The sequence below is a fragment of the Coffea arabica genome, chromosome 2e (genome assembly GCF_036785885.1).
Source record: "Coffea arabica cultivar ET-39 chromosome 2e, Coffea Arabica ET-39 HiFi, whole genome shotgun sequence".
Taxonomy (NCBI): domain Eukaryota; kingdom Viridiplantae; phylum Streptophyta; class Magnoliopsida; order Gentianales; family Rubiaceae; genus Coffea; species Coffea arabica.
Genome location: NC_092313.1, coordinates 1,993,667 through 2,006,816, shown reverse-complemented (window position 1 = coordinate 2,006,816; position 13,150 = coordinate 1,993,667). Strand labels below are relative to the sequence as shown.

At 38.3% G+C, this 13,150-nt stretch overlaps 1 protein-coding gene and 1 pseudogene across 4 annotated transcripts; both read right to left on the bottom strand.

The window, feature by feature from the left end:
• Positions 1–78: 78 nt before the first annotated feature.
• On the bottom strand, positions 79–5,905 carry LOC113733406 (uncharacterized; annotated as a pseudogene).
• Positions 5,906–10,008: 4,103 nt separating this feature from the next.
• LOC113730013 (beta-carotene hydroxylase 2, chloroplastic) lies at positions 10,009–12,826 on the bottom strand. 4 transcript variants are annotated; one of them, XM_027254420.2, is made up of 7 exons: positions 12,118–12,826; positions 11,841–11,900; positions 11,626–11,697; positions 11,135–11,269; positions 10,912–11,037; positions 10,646–10,702; positions 10,009–10,404 (listed from the first exon to the last, which is right to left on the bottom strand). In XM_027254420.2, the coding sequence occupies exons 1-7, from the start codon at positions 12,511–12,513 to the stop codon at positions 10,327–10,329; spliced, it is 924 nt and encodes a 307-aa protein (XP_027110221.1). In that variant the 5' UTR covers positions 12,514–12,826; the 3' UTR covers positions 10,009–10,326. The 4 variants fall into 4 exon arrangements, with proteins under 4 accessions (XP_027110221.1, XP_071934160.1, XP_071934161.1 ...); XM_072078059.1 differs by having other exon boundaries at positions 10,912–11,060; positions 12,118–12,704; XM_072078060.1 differs by having other exon boundaries at positions 10,272–10,425; positions 10,912–11,060; positions 12,118–12,704.
• Between the last annotated feature and the right edge of the window lie 324 nt (positions 12,827–13,150).

Here is a 13,150-nt window from a genome sequence, read left to right as displayed (position 1 = left end):
TAAGCCGGTCCTCATCATGATGGCGGTCGAGATGTTTCTGCAAGCACTGTCAGAGTGTTAAACCATAAATTCGTGTACTTTGCAATCAAAACTAGAGAACCTCTGAAATTGAGCCCAATCACAAATTTACCTTAGAAGTACTAATTACACACAAGCGTCAAGTAATAGCGTGAATTATTGTACATCTACATAAATTATCCTAGCACTTGTGGCTATAAACATGTAAATGCCTGTTTTTGGCCCCTTCTATCTGGTTCACAGCCTGGGCAAAGAATGCAGATGTTTTTTGGACCCTTCTATCTTTTTTGCGGCCAATGTGCACTTAACTTGGGCAAACAAGGCAGATAAACCTGTAGTCTCGATGAGCTGGAAAACTGGAAACCATAAAGTTCCATGGCTTTCCTTTATCCTTAAATTAATTTCTGCTTGAAAAGCTTTTCTTTTCAACTGCAGAATCGTTCCCAGTGATTTTGCACTTGGTTCTGTTGATGCTATCATCCGGCCTCTCCACCTAGGAAACTGACTTCCTTGCGAACTCATCCGCTTGCCATAGGTGACATATTGCGCTGCCGTATCTTGCAATTGCAGTTGCCAAGAACGACTTTTTTTGGCCCACTGCAGTAACATCTCCTATCCATATAAACAACTTCCTCAATAATGGCAGATTGACAGAAGTTGAAATTTTCTCTGATTTTGTCCCTAAAACTATAACTCCTCACACAAATTTTGCAGACCTGCTCCTAATGTCAGGATAACTACATCACGATCAGGATCAGCGTTTATTGCGACCAGCAACCTCCTGACCACATCTGTCTGGCAAAGAACCATAGAGATGTAAAAGATATCAAGCGGAAACTTGAGAAGAAGACAAAGCATATATGTACATCCCTTAGTGAGCCTAAAATTTAGAGTTTGTAAATACTGATGATAATATTTGGCACTTGACTGTCAATAGATAGAGGGTCAATTTAGAGAGAGAACCCTAGCAGAAGCTTTTATTAGATATTAAAGTTTTTGGCAACAATGCTTACATGACAATATGGCCTTACAAGGTTCCACCAATTTTTCCCTGATTTCCTGTACTGGTTTGTGGAAGGTATTGTCATGAAAGAATAAATTTCATCTCACCAGGGAAAGGATGAATTCAGCTGATAAACCAACAATTGATGCTGCCAGATCTCTACCAGTAACATTCCAAAGATTGGACCTTGGTTTCTCAGGCTGCATATATCTTGGTATCATAGGTAAAGGAATTAATGGCCTTCAAAGTTGGGAGCTTGAAAAGATAATTTGCACCGTCAAATTCATACCTTGACATATGTAAAATAATATCACCAAACTCGAACCAAGCAACTAAATGTACGGAAACAAATTTGGCCGCAATAGAAGAGTATGAACACCCCACCATAACAAGTCTAGTAACCTTCCAACACACACCATGACATTGATATCAATCACTCAGCGTAGTTTTGCAGTGATTTTTCCTTTGAGAATACAGATACCGATTGTTGGCCATCTAAAGATCTCATGTTGCCATTGGACATGATTAAATATGCATGCACTTAATATATGAAGATATATATTCTTTACTTGATGCGTTTAAATGTTTTGACTCACCGCAAATGAATTAAGAACATTGTGAACTCCTGGTACTTTGTAGGCTGATGTCTGCAACAGGACGCCCTCTATAACACTGCAACAGGACGCCCTCTGCAACAGGTCAGATTATAGTTTCTTAAGCCCTTGGAAAAGCCATCTCGCTGTAGAATTGGGTCAAATCATTTAGCAATCAAATTTGAACTTGAGAAAGTAAGATACTATCTGGAAGTGCACATTCCTAAGACAATGGCTTGTATACTCATGGCCCATATATTGCTTGTCATGTGGTAAGTTATCAATTCATTTGCTTCCATTGTGCAAGTGCAAGTATACATCACATAAATCCATGTGATTACAGTTTTACATGAAGAAAATAAAGTAAACATACTTCACAATTCAACAAAGATTCCTGAAACTCAAATCAGATGTGTTTTAACTTGAGTTACATTCCTACTTTGTAAGCAAGACGTAAATCACATAAATCCATGCGATTACCAGTTTTACATGAAGAAAATAAAGTAAATGTGCTTTACAATTCAACAAAGATTCCTGAAACTCAAAATCAGACGTGTTTTAACTTGAGTTACATTCCTACTGCATCAGACGAAGTCTTGTAAGCAAGACATTAACCTACCAGTTTATAATCACTTCCCCCATGTGCATTTGAACATACAGATGATGCATGCCACTCATTTAACTTTGAAATACCATAAGTTGTAGTACTGTAGCTCTCGCTGAATAGCTCTAAATTACGGCAAAGTTTGACTTCATCTGAAGCATTCAGTATTCTGGCTCCCTGTTTGTCGCTAAGCAAGGAATATGCACCTGCACTGTTATTATTGGAGTTCATTGCAAATCCTTGTCAAATTTGTAACAAAAGTGATCATGTGAGCATAAAAATAGCAAATCTGTCACCTCATAGAAATTTGTCTTGACCAAGAAAGGAACACAACATAGCAGGATTTAAACATAGGATTTAGCATGTTTCAGCATGTTTCTACCAAATTATGATTTTTGCATAGGATTTAAACAGCTCTTGAAGTATATAATATAGAAATTAGAACTTCAAGACATAGCAGGATCTTCACCAAGAAAAGAAATTTGTGAGAAGAAAAGTTGCATATTTGCATAACATTACTGATCAAGCAAAGGCCATTGCAGATGGGATCATATTTGATGCATTAAGAAAAATTAAAAGACAGCAAAATTTACCTATCTCCACATAAAATGAGATGCCCGCTGCTCCTTATTTACTTAGGAATCTCCTAAAAATTGTCCTGACCAACTTCTGATCGAAAACAATAAGTACTTTTATCAGATCAAAGATGAGCAAGAAAATCCAATAGTATGCATTTGTGCAAGAATTAAACCTCATCAGGGAATATATCAACATGCTTCCAGTCAACATTTGTTACTACAGCGATATGACGAGCTAATCCCAGGAAGCAACCATTATATTCATCAGCCTGTACAATGATCAGCACTGAGATTCAGTAGCTCAGCAATAAGGGGAGTATAAAAGAAGAAAAGCCCTAAAAGCCATAAGAAATTCCCTAAATGAGATCAACATAGATAAGATGATATCTTTTTGGTTTCTTTCCAAAAACCACAGTGTTATTACACCTAAAAAAAGTGAGAAAGTTTCTTCAAACAAAAGACATGACTTCACTATTGCAACTTTTTCAGTAATTACCAGACATATCCTTTGTTGATCTAGTTTAGTAAAATGTGCAGTACCTCTAAGACGAAATTCAGACCGCTCCCATGAATCACATTCTCTCCAGCGAACTGTAAAATGTAATATCAATTTTTCTAAGATCAGGAATTTAATTAGATTGATATAAATTATGCTACCACTTTGTTAGTAATTCCCTGCAAACATTAGCATGAGCCAAAATAGAGAAAAATGAATGGAGATTGCTTATGAAGTAGGAAGCTTATGAATAGTAAAGCAAAGCTCACAATAATTCAAATGATATAAATTTATACAAGAAAGTAATACCCGTGGCACCTGGGCACCAATGACAGCGGTAAGATCATCTCCCATCGCTTTTAAAACGTAAGCAATCATGCTTGTTGTTGTACTGGGAGCAAACATAGAGTAAACTCTAGTAGCAGCCTATCTTGTTAAGCCAATAAATGCAAGGAAAAGGGTAGGAAGATCAAGAAAACGTTACTATCACCAAGGTCTCAAAACCATCAAAATAAGCAATCAACTGGATTATTATTACCTAGTACATCAGTCCCAGCTTACTACACAAGGCACAGTTACATTCTTGGACTTGATATGGCATTTGTAACTTATCACATGCATTATCCTCCATATTTGACATCAATGCATAAGTTGCTGTGCTGCATCCTTTATGTTTGTCATCATGTGCATTATCCTTTGTATTATTTGCAATTAGAAGTTTTTGAATACGAGGCATGCTACTGTATGAAATAATGCAAATCAAATAACGCATTAACTATATGTACTTCATGGGAAACCCAAAAAAAAAATGTGATCAACATCTGAAATCTTAACCACAGCATTATTCACCATGACTCCCAGAGACAGCTATGAGATTGTACCCCTCTGTTAGCTTTCCCAACCAATCACCTCGCTTAAGTCTGCAAAACATGAAAAGTTTCTCACCTACCTTAAGATGAGTGTGAATACCAAACCCGAATCCAGTTTGATGGAAATATCAACAATAATGTACTCACACTGGAATGCCAGCTGACTTGGCATGTACAATCTCTACGTTGTCTGGAGGAATGGCACTCGACACAACAACAGCATCAGGCAAGGTACTCTTTTTTTTTTTTTTCTGGAAACGTTAAGATTTTATATTCATTAACCAAAGTAACTTTACAAATAAGCTATACATCGTGTACAAAGACACTAACAAAACCACTGTTCCTCATCCAATGGAATGCTTACAGCATGCAAACTAATCTGTCTACTTCTATCTATTTGTTCATCTGGGAGCAGATAAAATGAGCATTGCATAAACATTGAGCTTAGGCTATTGATCTCCTCCACCTGAGCAAACTATCTGATATTTTTAGCTCTTCCTGACTTTAGTTTTCTTAGCAACTGTTGATCAGTGATTCCAACTCTTATGTGGGACCAATGTTGTGCTCTTGCTTTCGCCATTGCAAGTTTCATTGCTTCTGCATAATCAAGTAGGCAATGTCCAGCACTCCTCTCTCATGGCCCATACAGCTTTCTCCTGACAGTTGATATCAGTTGCAACCACTCCAATCCCTACTACCCGCCCTTCCTCCTCGTTAGCCATTGCTACTTCTACATTGATGCACTCCCCTTCCTGTCTACATCTTGCTGCTACTAAAGCACTCCACCACCTCTTAAAACTGCCTCTTTAATCAGCTATCCCATCCCATTGCACTGGTGATATATTCCACGCTTCTTCTGCTTTCTTGCAGTGGAACAAAAGGTGTTCCACAGTTTCTACTTCTTCTCCACAGCCTGTACATATGGGATCTCCAACCTTTGTTCTGTCAAAGATTAGCTCTTTAACTGGTATTGCATTATTCATGCATTTCCAGATAAAGAACTTTAGTTTTTGTTGGACATTCAATTTCCATATCTGCTTCCACAACTGCTATCAGGCAAGGTACTCAAGCTACCAGAATTTCCAAAATTTAGTTCAGAATGACCCACAAATAAATGAGCACCGGCTTCCTGTAGTGCACCCATGTAGCTATTCCATACAATATCCGAACCACTGACCTCATAACCCTGTAAAGGTTGCAACTTTGTTTATACATTCTACCCACAAACTCAAAAACTCCAGCTTTAAATGACAAGAAGAATGGTCAACCTAAATAAGGAGAAGCGGAAACCTTCATGAATTAATTAAAAGATGAGCTTGTGAGAAAAGATAAAATACAGGTTTATGTCATGCTTGCAAGTAGCGTTTTTGGGGGGAGGGGGGGTTAGGACTTGAGGAGAGGAGCATGTAGTAGTTACTTGCTTGAGGGCAAGCAATGCAAGACCAGACATCCCACAACCTCCCACACCCGCGAAGTGAATCCAACCCTTGTCTTCTTTAGCATTGAATTTTCCAGGATGATTACAGCTCGATTGAGCTGCCGTTGCAGAGACAAACACTCCATTGGGCTTAACGGTAGTATAGCTAGTCGAGGGCGAGGTAGGTGTCCAACTGTTGTTTTTGGTCTCTGGGAATCGCTCAAGATTGGCTTTCCCGCCAGATGTTGGGAGAAAGTGGTGTTTGAGGTTCCGGGGATGGTTTGTCGGAGAAACGAACCGCGAATCGCACCGCCACCGCCGCTGATTTCATTTCTCTGCGGACTTTGGTTCTATTCTTTGACCGACGACGACCATCTCCATTCGGTCGGCTTTGTTTTGTTTGAGTTTTGACTCAATTTCTAAAGCCCATTTTAGCAAATTAGATGCGGATTGAGGCCTCAGAATTTACGGGCCGTGGTTCAAATCCCTTTCCCCTCTCCGCCTTTTCTCCCTCCCTATTTCTTAGCGGCCTCAGAATTTACAGGCCATAGTTCAAATCCCTTTTCTCCTCTTCGCTTTTTCTCTCCACCTATTTCTTAAATCTAATCCCCCTCTTGAATTTTTTTTTTTTTTTTTTTGAGAAAAAGGATTGCAGGTTGTCTTTGCAAACGATTAAAAAAATTTTTTTGCGGGCTTAAAAACAGGTGGTCTCGAGTTGTTGAGGACCTTCGTTACGGCTCGTTGGTGAGGATAATTCTTTCGGGCTTTTATAGAGGCCCAGTAACCTATAAAAAGGTAGGCCTGGTTCTGGAGTGAACCCAACTTTAAGCATAGGTGCCGACTCCAATCGTACTTGAGAGGCCAATTCTCTCTAGGAATCCTATTTTTGTTATGTTAAACGCTCCTACTCCTATTCCATCATAGGTTTGTCATCCAAAATCTAGATGTAGTTCAAGTATTAAATTTTTTAAAAAGTAAAATTATTGTGAAAAGTGTACAAATGTAAAAAAAGGATAATAATTATTTGTATGTGTATCACCCTATTTTTGCTATGTTACACTCTTACTTCCATTTCATCATAAGTCTGTCATTCAGATGTAGATGCAATTCAGGTATTAAATTTTTTATAAAGTAAAATTATTTTAAAAAAGTATAATAATTATTTGTATGTACATTCATATAATAGATTGAATATGACGACTTAAAAATGTGTTAACAAGTATTGCTGAGCATTCGTCAGGAAAAAGCCCTCCTATTAGTTTTGAGGATTTATTTGACTCAATACTCTCGTATTGCTACGTATTGTATACTACATATAAAGAGAGGAGAACGTTGGCGTAAACTTTTTGTATCGCTTTTTTCTATTTCATATTTTACCCTCCAAATAAAGGTAAAATGATACCACCATCCCAACAAAAAACAAGGGCACACAAACACAAAACACATACACGCGCCCTTATTTTTTGACCCCGATAGAACTTCTAATAAGACAATAATAACCATTAACAACTTCCAATTAAAAGAAGAAAGAAAGCAAGAAAAACACAATACTTGTTCTAAATGAGTATAACGCATGGATAATAAAAACTTTAACAACTACCAAAAAACTTAATAACTTTTTTATTTTAAAAATTTTCTTGTTTTAAATTTACACACACACACACACGTAGTGTGTGTATTTCCCACTAGTTAGTATGACAGAGTTGAAACGTATGACTCGATAGAGAACCTCAACCAATGAAACGGGGATAGCCACTAGGCCTTTGGCTTGATGGCGTGGGAGGTAAGGTTCAACCCTTGCCAACCCTTGACCTCCCACCAATTTGTTATTATATGTGGCGATTTTAATTGGCCATCAAAAAAAAATTAAACAGGAAACGGGGAAATGCCAAGGAAAAGAAAATGGATGCATGAACCTCAATCCATTCACTTTCAGATTTTGTTCACTAACGCAAACAACTAAAAAAGACAAGAAAATGGATTAGAAATAGCATTAGACCCGAAAAAAAAGGGGGGCTTTGATGTAAGGGGCGGGGGAAAACGGTTCCTGGACGCAAGAGTTAAAAAACTTTCTACCTGACCACAATGGATTAATAATTCAGATGTAAAAGGGGAGATATTCGACCTTGGCATGTATGATCATGAAGACATACAAATTTATTTTTTTTTTTTTAAAAGGATTTTATCGGCGTGATTCATGATTGATGGCGCGTGCGAGATGACTTAACTATTGGGAGGTGGTAGAAGAGAAGGGGGTAGGTCGGTTCAAACTTACTGGTACAAGTTTTCCTGACAGTAACCCTTTAATTTCGACTGAAAGCAATTACCAGATTACATCTCCAGGTTATTACGACAAAACTTTTTTTTTTTTTAAAAAAAAAAGGGGTGTGTTACGTATGTATACGTACTTTGGTTATAATTATATGACAGATGTGGCATAGTTTAATTTGTAAAGCTCTAGTTAGAAAGAGAGAGTCAGAGCTTTGAAAGTCAAACTATCAATTCAAAAGGATAACCAAAATGAAAAGAGACACGGTCAGAAGGTTGAATGAACTGGCTGATCAGGCAAGCAGAAATCCATTAGTAGCAGTATTAGATAACTCATAACTGGAGACGCAATTAGAATTCCACCGACTCTTTAGTGGTGGGTCTACGAATCTCTTGCTCCGCCATGCATCCAAGTCAGTGGATCACTCTCTTTTTGGCCGGATGGGACGGAACCAACTACTTTCAGAGTAGTTAATCCTCAAGATAGCCTCAAAACTCCATTTAAATGTAGATCAACTGATCGAATCACTTAATCTTACATTCTAAAAATTCAGATTCTTCTGAAATGTTTCGTCAACGAGTGGATAGGCATCTATCTGAAAACGATAGTGGTTCAGTTCCCTCAAATTTTCTCCTTAATTTTGTTGAGTCATCTTCTTTCTATAATATAGAACAGGAATAAATCTATCATACCTGACAGAAAAAAAAAAAGAAAAAAGGATGGGATGGGAAGGGACGGGACGGGATGTGAACCCAAGAAAAGTTTGGTATTATTGTTCCAATTCCGCCAGGGTACTCTTCATCATCTTCATATTATTGCCTCTCTACAAATCTTACACGTAGTCCTGAAAGAAAAGAATAACTATAAAATCTTACAACGCTTGATTCATTGATTGGTACGTTGACGAGGAGATCCAACGCAATGCCCGGAAAGAATAACTAAACAAGGGGAAAAAGTTCCCTATCTGGCTCCAAGGGATTGGTTCTTGGTTTTCAGTGGTAACTAGTGGCTCTAACGACTATGATTATTTGCAGATTACAGTACTAAGTACTTATTCATTCTCCCCATTTGGGTGACTCGAGCATAAGAGCAACTTTCTTCAGGTCTCTTTATCGTCATTGATTTGTTTATTTTCATGGGTGACAAGTCAACTGGCAATTAAATATTTTTTGGTGTAGGGTCCTGAATTATATAGAATGAGTTGTCAGATGTATTTTAGATGGATTTGGGGCGGGGATTGTCATCAGACGGACCGTTCCTGAGCAGTTCATAGTCAAGATTTGGTCAAAAAAATTTATACGGTCCAGATCTCATCTTATACCTCGTTTTTAACAATATGTGTGGGATCTACAAAATTTTATTCTAAAATTACACGTTGTTAAAAGTAAATTACATCATGTACAAACAGAATTACACCGTGTACAAAATGCACGTAACTGTCAAAAACGATTGCACCTGCAACTAGTCCTGCCCCTCTGTCAAGAACGATTGCACCTGCAGCCATTCCTGCCCCTCTGTACACTCTTACACTGCCGTTCTCAAGCCAGACATTCTAACATTGATGAAGAATTGTCGTGCGCTTTCTTTTTTTTCTTCTACTAATAAATGATATGGTTCATTCGTGTTTAAACTTAGATTATCATACATTTGTTAAAAGAAATTAAATGGCATGGCATTCGATTCTCCCCACTTCTTAAATTCTGTCCCTCTTCTCCTGTTGGAAAAAAATATTTTAAAAAAAATCAAGAGTTCAAGACAAAACAACACGTCTTAAAGTTTTGTATTTCAATTTCAAGCATGCTGCCTGCAAGATGATTTGGTTCCCAATTACATTATTATTTATAAATTATAAGAAATTAGCGGGATGGTTTATTTGCCTGCCTCTCAAATTAGGAGAGATACATACAGGCAGCGCTTTGATATTGAATAACATCCGCAATAAAATGAGGGACTCTGGATACATAATGATGCCCTCTGCTCATATCATTATCAATCTGATATTCTCGAGGGACAGTAAATGATATTGTTCAAAGTTTGAGATTTTGTTCAGCTTCAATTTAATCAGTTCCTTCTTTTTCCCTTTAATATGAAAAGGTCAAAAGTAAAAAAAAAAAAAAAAAAAGGCAGTTCCTCCCTTTCCTTTTCCCTTAATTGGCCGTCCTTTTCTATATGAAATATCTGGTACAATTATGATTGGACGTCAATTTGTACAAGTTACAAGCGAACGGACCAAGAGCCTAGTAATTTAACACGCTAAGCAACACATTGCTATTGCCGCAAAGAGTTCTGCAAGAAGCAACTAAATTTGGACAGGGACCAGATTAAATTACTCAAAATCCTTGCTCGAGTCTCCCTGTTCCTTAAAATTCTTTGACTAGTCAAATAAGAGGTCAAAATCAAGTCCATATTTAGTCGAACCCCCTCTTTTCTTTTTTCTACAGCCGCGACAAAATGCGCCCCGTTGAATTAATTTACCCCTTTATGAACCCTTATGCAACTTGATTCTCCGGTTGATTTCCTTTTCCAGCTCTTCAAGCCCCCCTACTTTTTCAAGTTCCTGTATCCATCAACAACCACCCTGCATTAGGATTGATTCTCTCAATTTGTTCTAATCTTTTAGTTACACTACTTTTTTCTAGAACGGGTCAAGCCCAAGGATGTTTTTTTTTTTTTTCCTTTCCCAAGAAGTGGGAGGTTTATTCCTGGACATGATGAATTAACTGTAAAGCAATAGTGCACTATCAATCAATAATAAAAAAAGAAAGCGGGAAGTAGAAGAGGTTGAGAAGGGAAACCACCTTAGGTCCTAAGAACAACCCATATGGGACGCCGCTGAACTTGTCCGAATGATGCAGCTGAAAATCCCACACACCAAAATGGAAGAAGATGGTGGCCGTTAGCTTCCGTTACAAAAGATCATGTGTACCACAATTTATTACTCCCCGATTCGCTGTTAATAAACTATATATAGTATGATGCATGAACTGCTAATTGAGGACCCCCGATTCGCATGCATTATTATAAAAATGGATTTTGCTACAAAAGTGCAGAAAGAAAAGAATACCTGATGTGCAGCTGCAACTCTTCTGAAGTAAGGAACATTTGCAATGGGACCAACCGGAAATCTCTTGTGCACCAGACCATCGTGGACGAACATGTAAGCCATGCCAAACACTGTAATCCCAAGGCCCTGCACGTCAAAATCATAACTTTCTACATTACTCTCAGTAAAAAGAACACGGGGCGAATACAATCTCCAGTGATTGTGAACGAGAGGAGGCACTTACGGCACCGAAGCAGAGGCCAGGAATGAGGCCCTTGTGGAAGAAGCCATAAGAAAGGAGGGCTATGGCAGGGACGGCGTTGATTATGGCGAAAACGTCGTTAAGCTCGAAGGGCCCTTCTCTTGGTTTATGGTGTGACTGTAATATGTAATCATCAAAGATGAATCAGGTTCCCGTGGAATTCCCAAACAAGGTCAAATTTAGAAAAATCTATGAGCGAGTGCTACTAGTACTAGTATAAATCTGCCTGAGCAGCCGAGAAATTGGGATTAGAATTAGTTAAATTTTAAGTGTAAAGATAATCTCAGTTGACAGTTTTGGTCGGATTGAATCCAATTTTTAACGGTTTATTAGTTTGTCTTCGCCCCCTCCTTTTATCTTTGTCAACACAGTTTCTTCGCAACCGATCATTAGCGGGGACGAGTTCATAAACATTAAAAGACAAAAGCGCCGAAATATATATATTATGAGAGCCGAAAGATTGGAAAGCGAACCTCGTGCATGTGCCATAACGAAGCGTGCCACAGCGCTTTGTGAGCCCATCTCGCCCAGAATTCCATTCCCACCTAATAATAAAGATATAAAACATAATCCCAGGCAAAAAAAAAAGAAAAAACCAAATTCATGATCAAATTTCGATCAGACACAAATACCCAAAATCAAAAGAGTGAATTATGGATGAGTAATACTACTAGGACTAGAAACTTACAGCTGCACCAACTGAAAGAGCAAATGTGCCAAACATTTCCGAATAAGGCACCTCTCCGCCCTAATACCCAAAAAGCAAAAAAAAAAAAAAAAATCCAGTAAAATATCAGGATGCAAGAAAATGTGACACACCCACTAAATTAAATCTGTTCAAATTGACAATTAAACATATGTGCTGGAGCAGAGTATAAAATTCGATTCTCTTCCTGCACATAAACAGAGAGATTAATACACATGATACACGTAAACAGAGAGAGAGAGTTGAATAATGCATATACCTCCATTTGCCAAACAAATCTGTAGTAAACAGCCAGAACTGCCATGGAAGTAATTCCGAAGCTAGACATGACGGCCGCAACGAGATAAGTGAACCTCTCCGATCTCTTCCTGGCTAGTTTCTCCGCCGTTCTTGCATCAGAGATCCGCTTCGCCATCGCTTTCTCGCGCTCTCGGGCTTCCTCCTCGCTTGTTACCAACTGGGCTTTCAATTCCTCATCCTCCAGCACAAAACAAACCGTCAACCTGGGCTTCCTTCGAGTTGTGCTGAATTGCTGGGCTAAAGGGGAAAAAGTCAGACTATCTGCGACTAGGTAGGTGGGTTTTCGGGTTAGAAATGAATTGACCCGGAAACAGACTGTCTGGGCTCCGGCTGCGACGGCAATTCCGGCAGCCATAGACGGTGGTCGTACTTGTATCCGGTGTTGATTTTCTCAGAATTTGGAGAATTCTTGAGAGACGGAGAGAGATAGAGTGTGTGCGTGTCTCTGTTTGTGTGTGTGTGTTTAGGCGTCTTCTACTTGTAGAGCCTGATATAGGCTTGAAAGGAAGTGGGATTGGAAATGTTTAGAGAGTGATTTATCTGAACTGCCTGCGAAGTCTCAACAAAGGCAAAGGCGGTTGCTGATGCTCGAGACTTGAGAAATGAGACTAGAGAGGTGTGTGTGTTTGGCAAAGCAGAGTTGCAAAGGTTAACTGCATGTAGACCACATGTTCTCTTTGTGGACGCTTCCTCACTCTCTCTCTCTCTTTGAATTCACTGCCTTTGGTGCATCCACAGTGCTATTACACTTTATGGAGTGTAATCCACAGCATTACACTTTCTCCTCTTTTATTACACTTTCACTCACAATAGATTACACTCTACAAGGTGTAATAGCATGAGTCTACAATTAAATCAAATACTTATTTTAATAATGCATAACTCATATCCCATAAATAAATAAAATAATTTTTAAAAATAATTTTGTTATTTTTAAAAAATAAAGTACTAACTTTCATTAAATTTTTTACCTTTTGAATTTTTTATTTTCT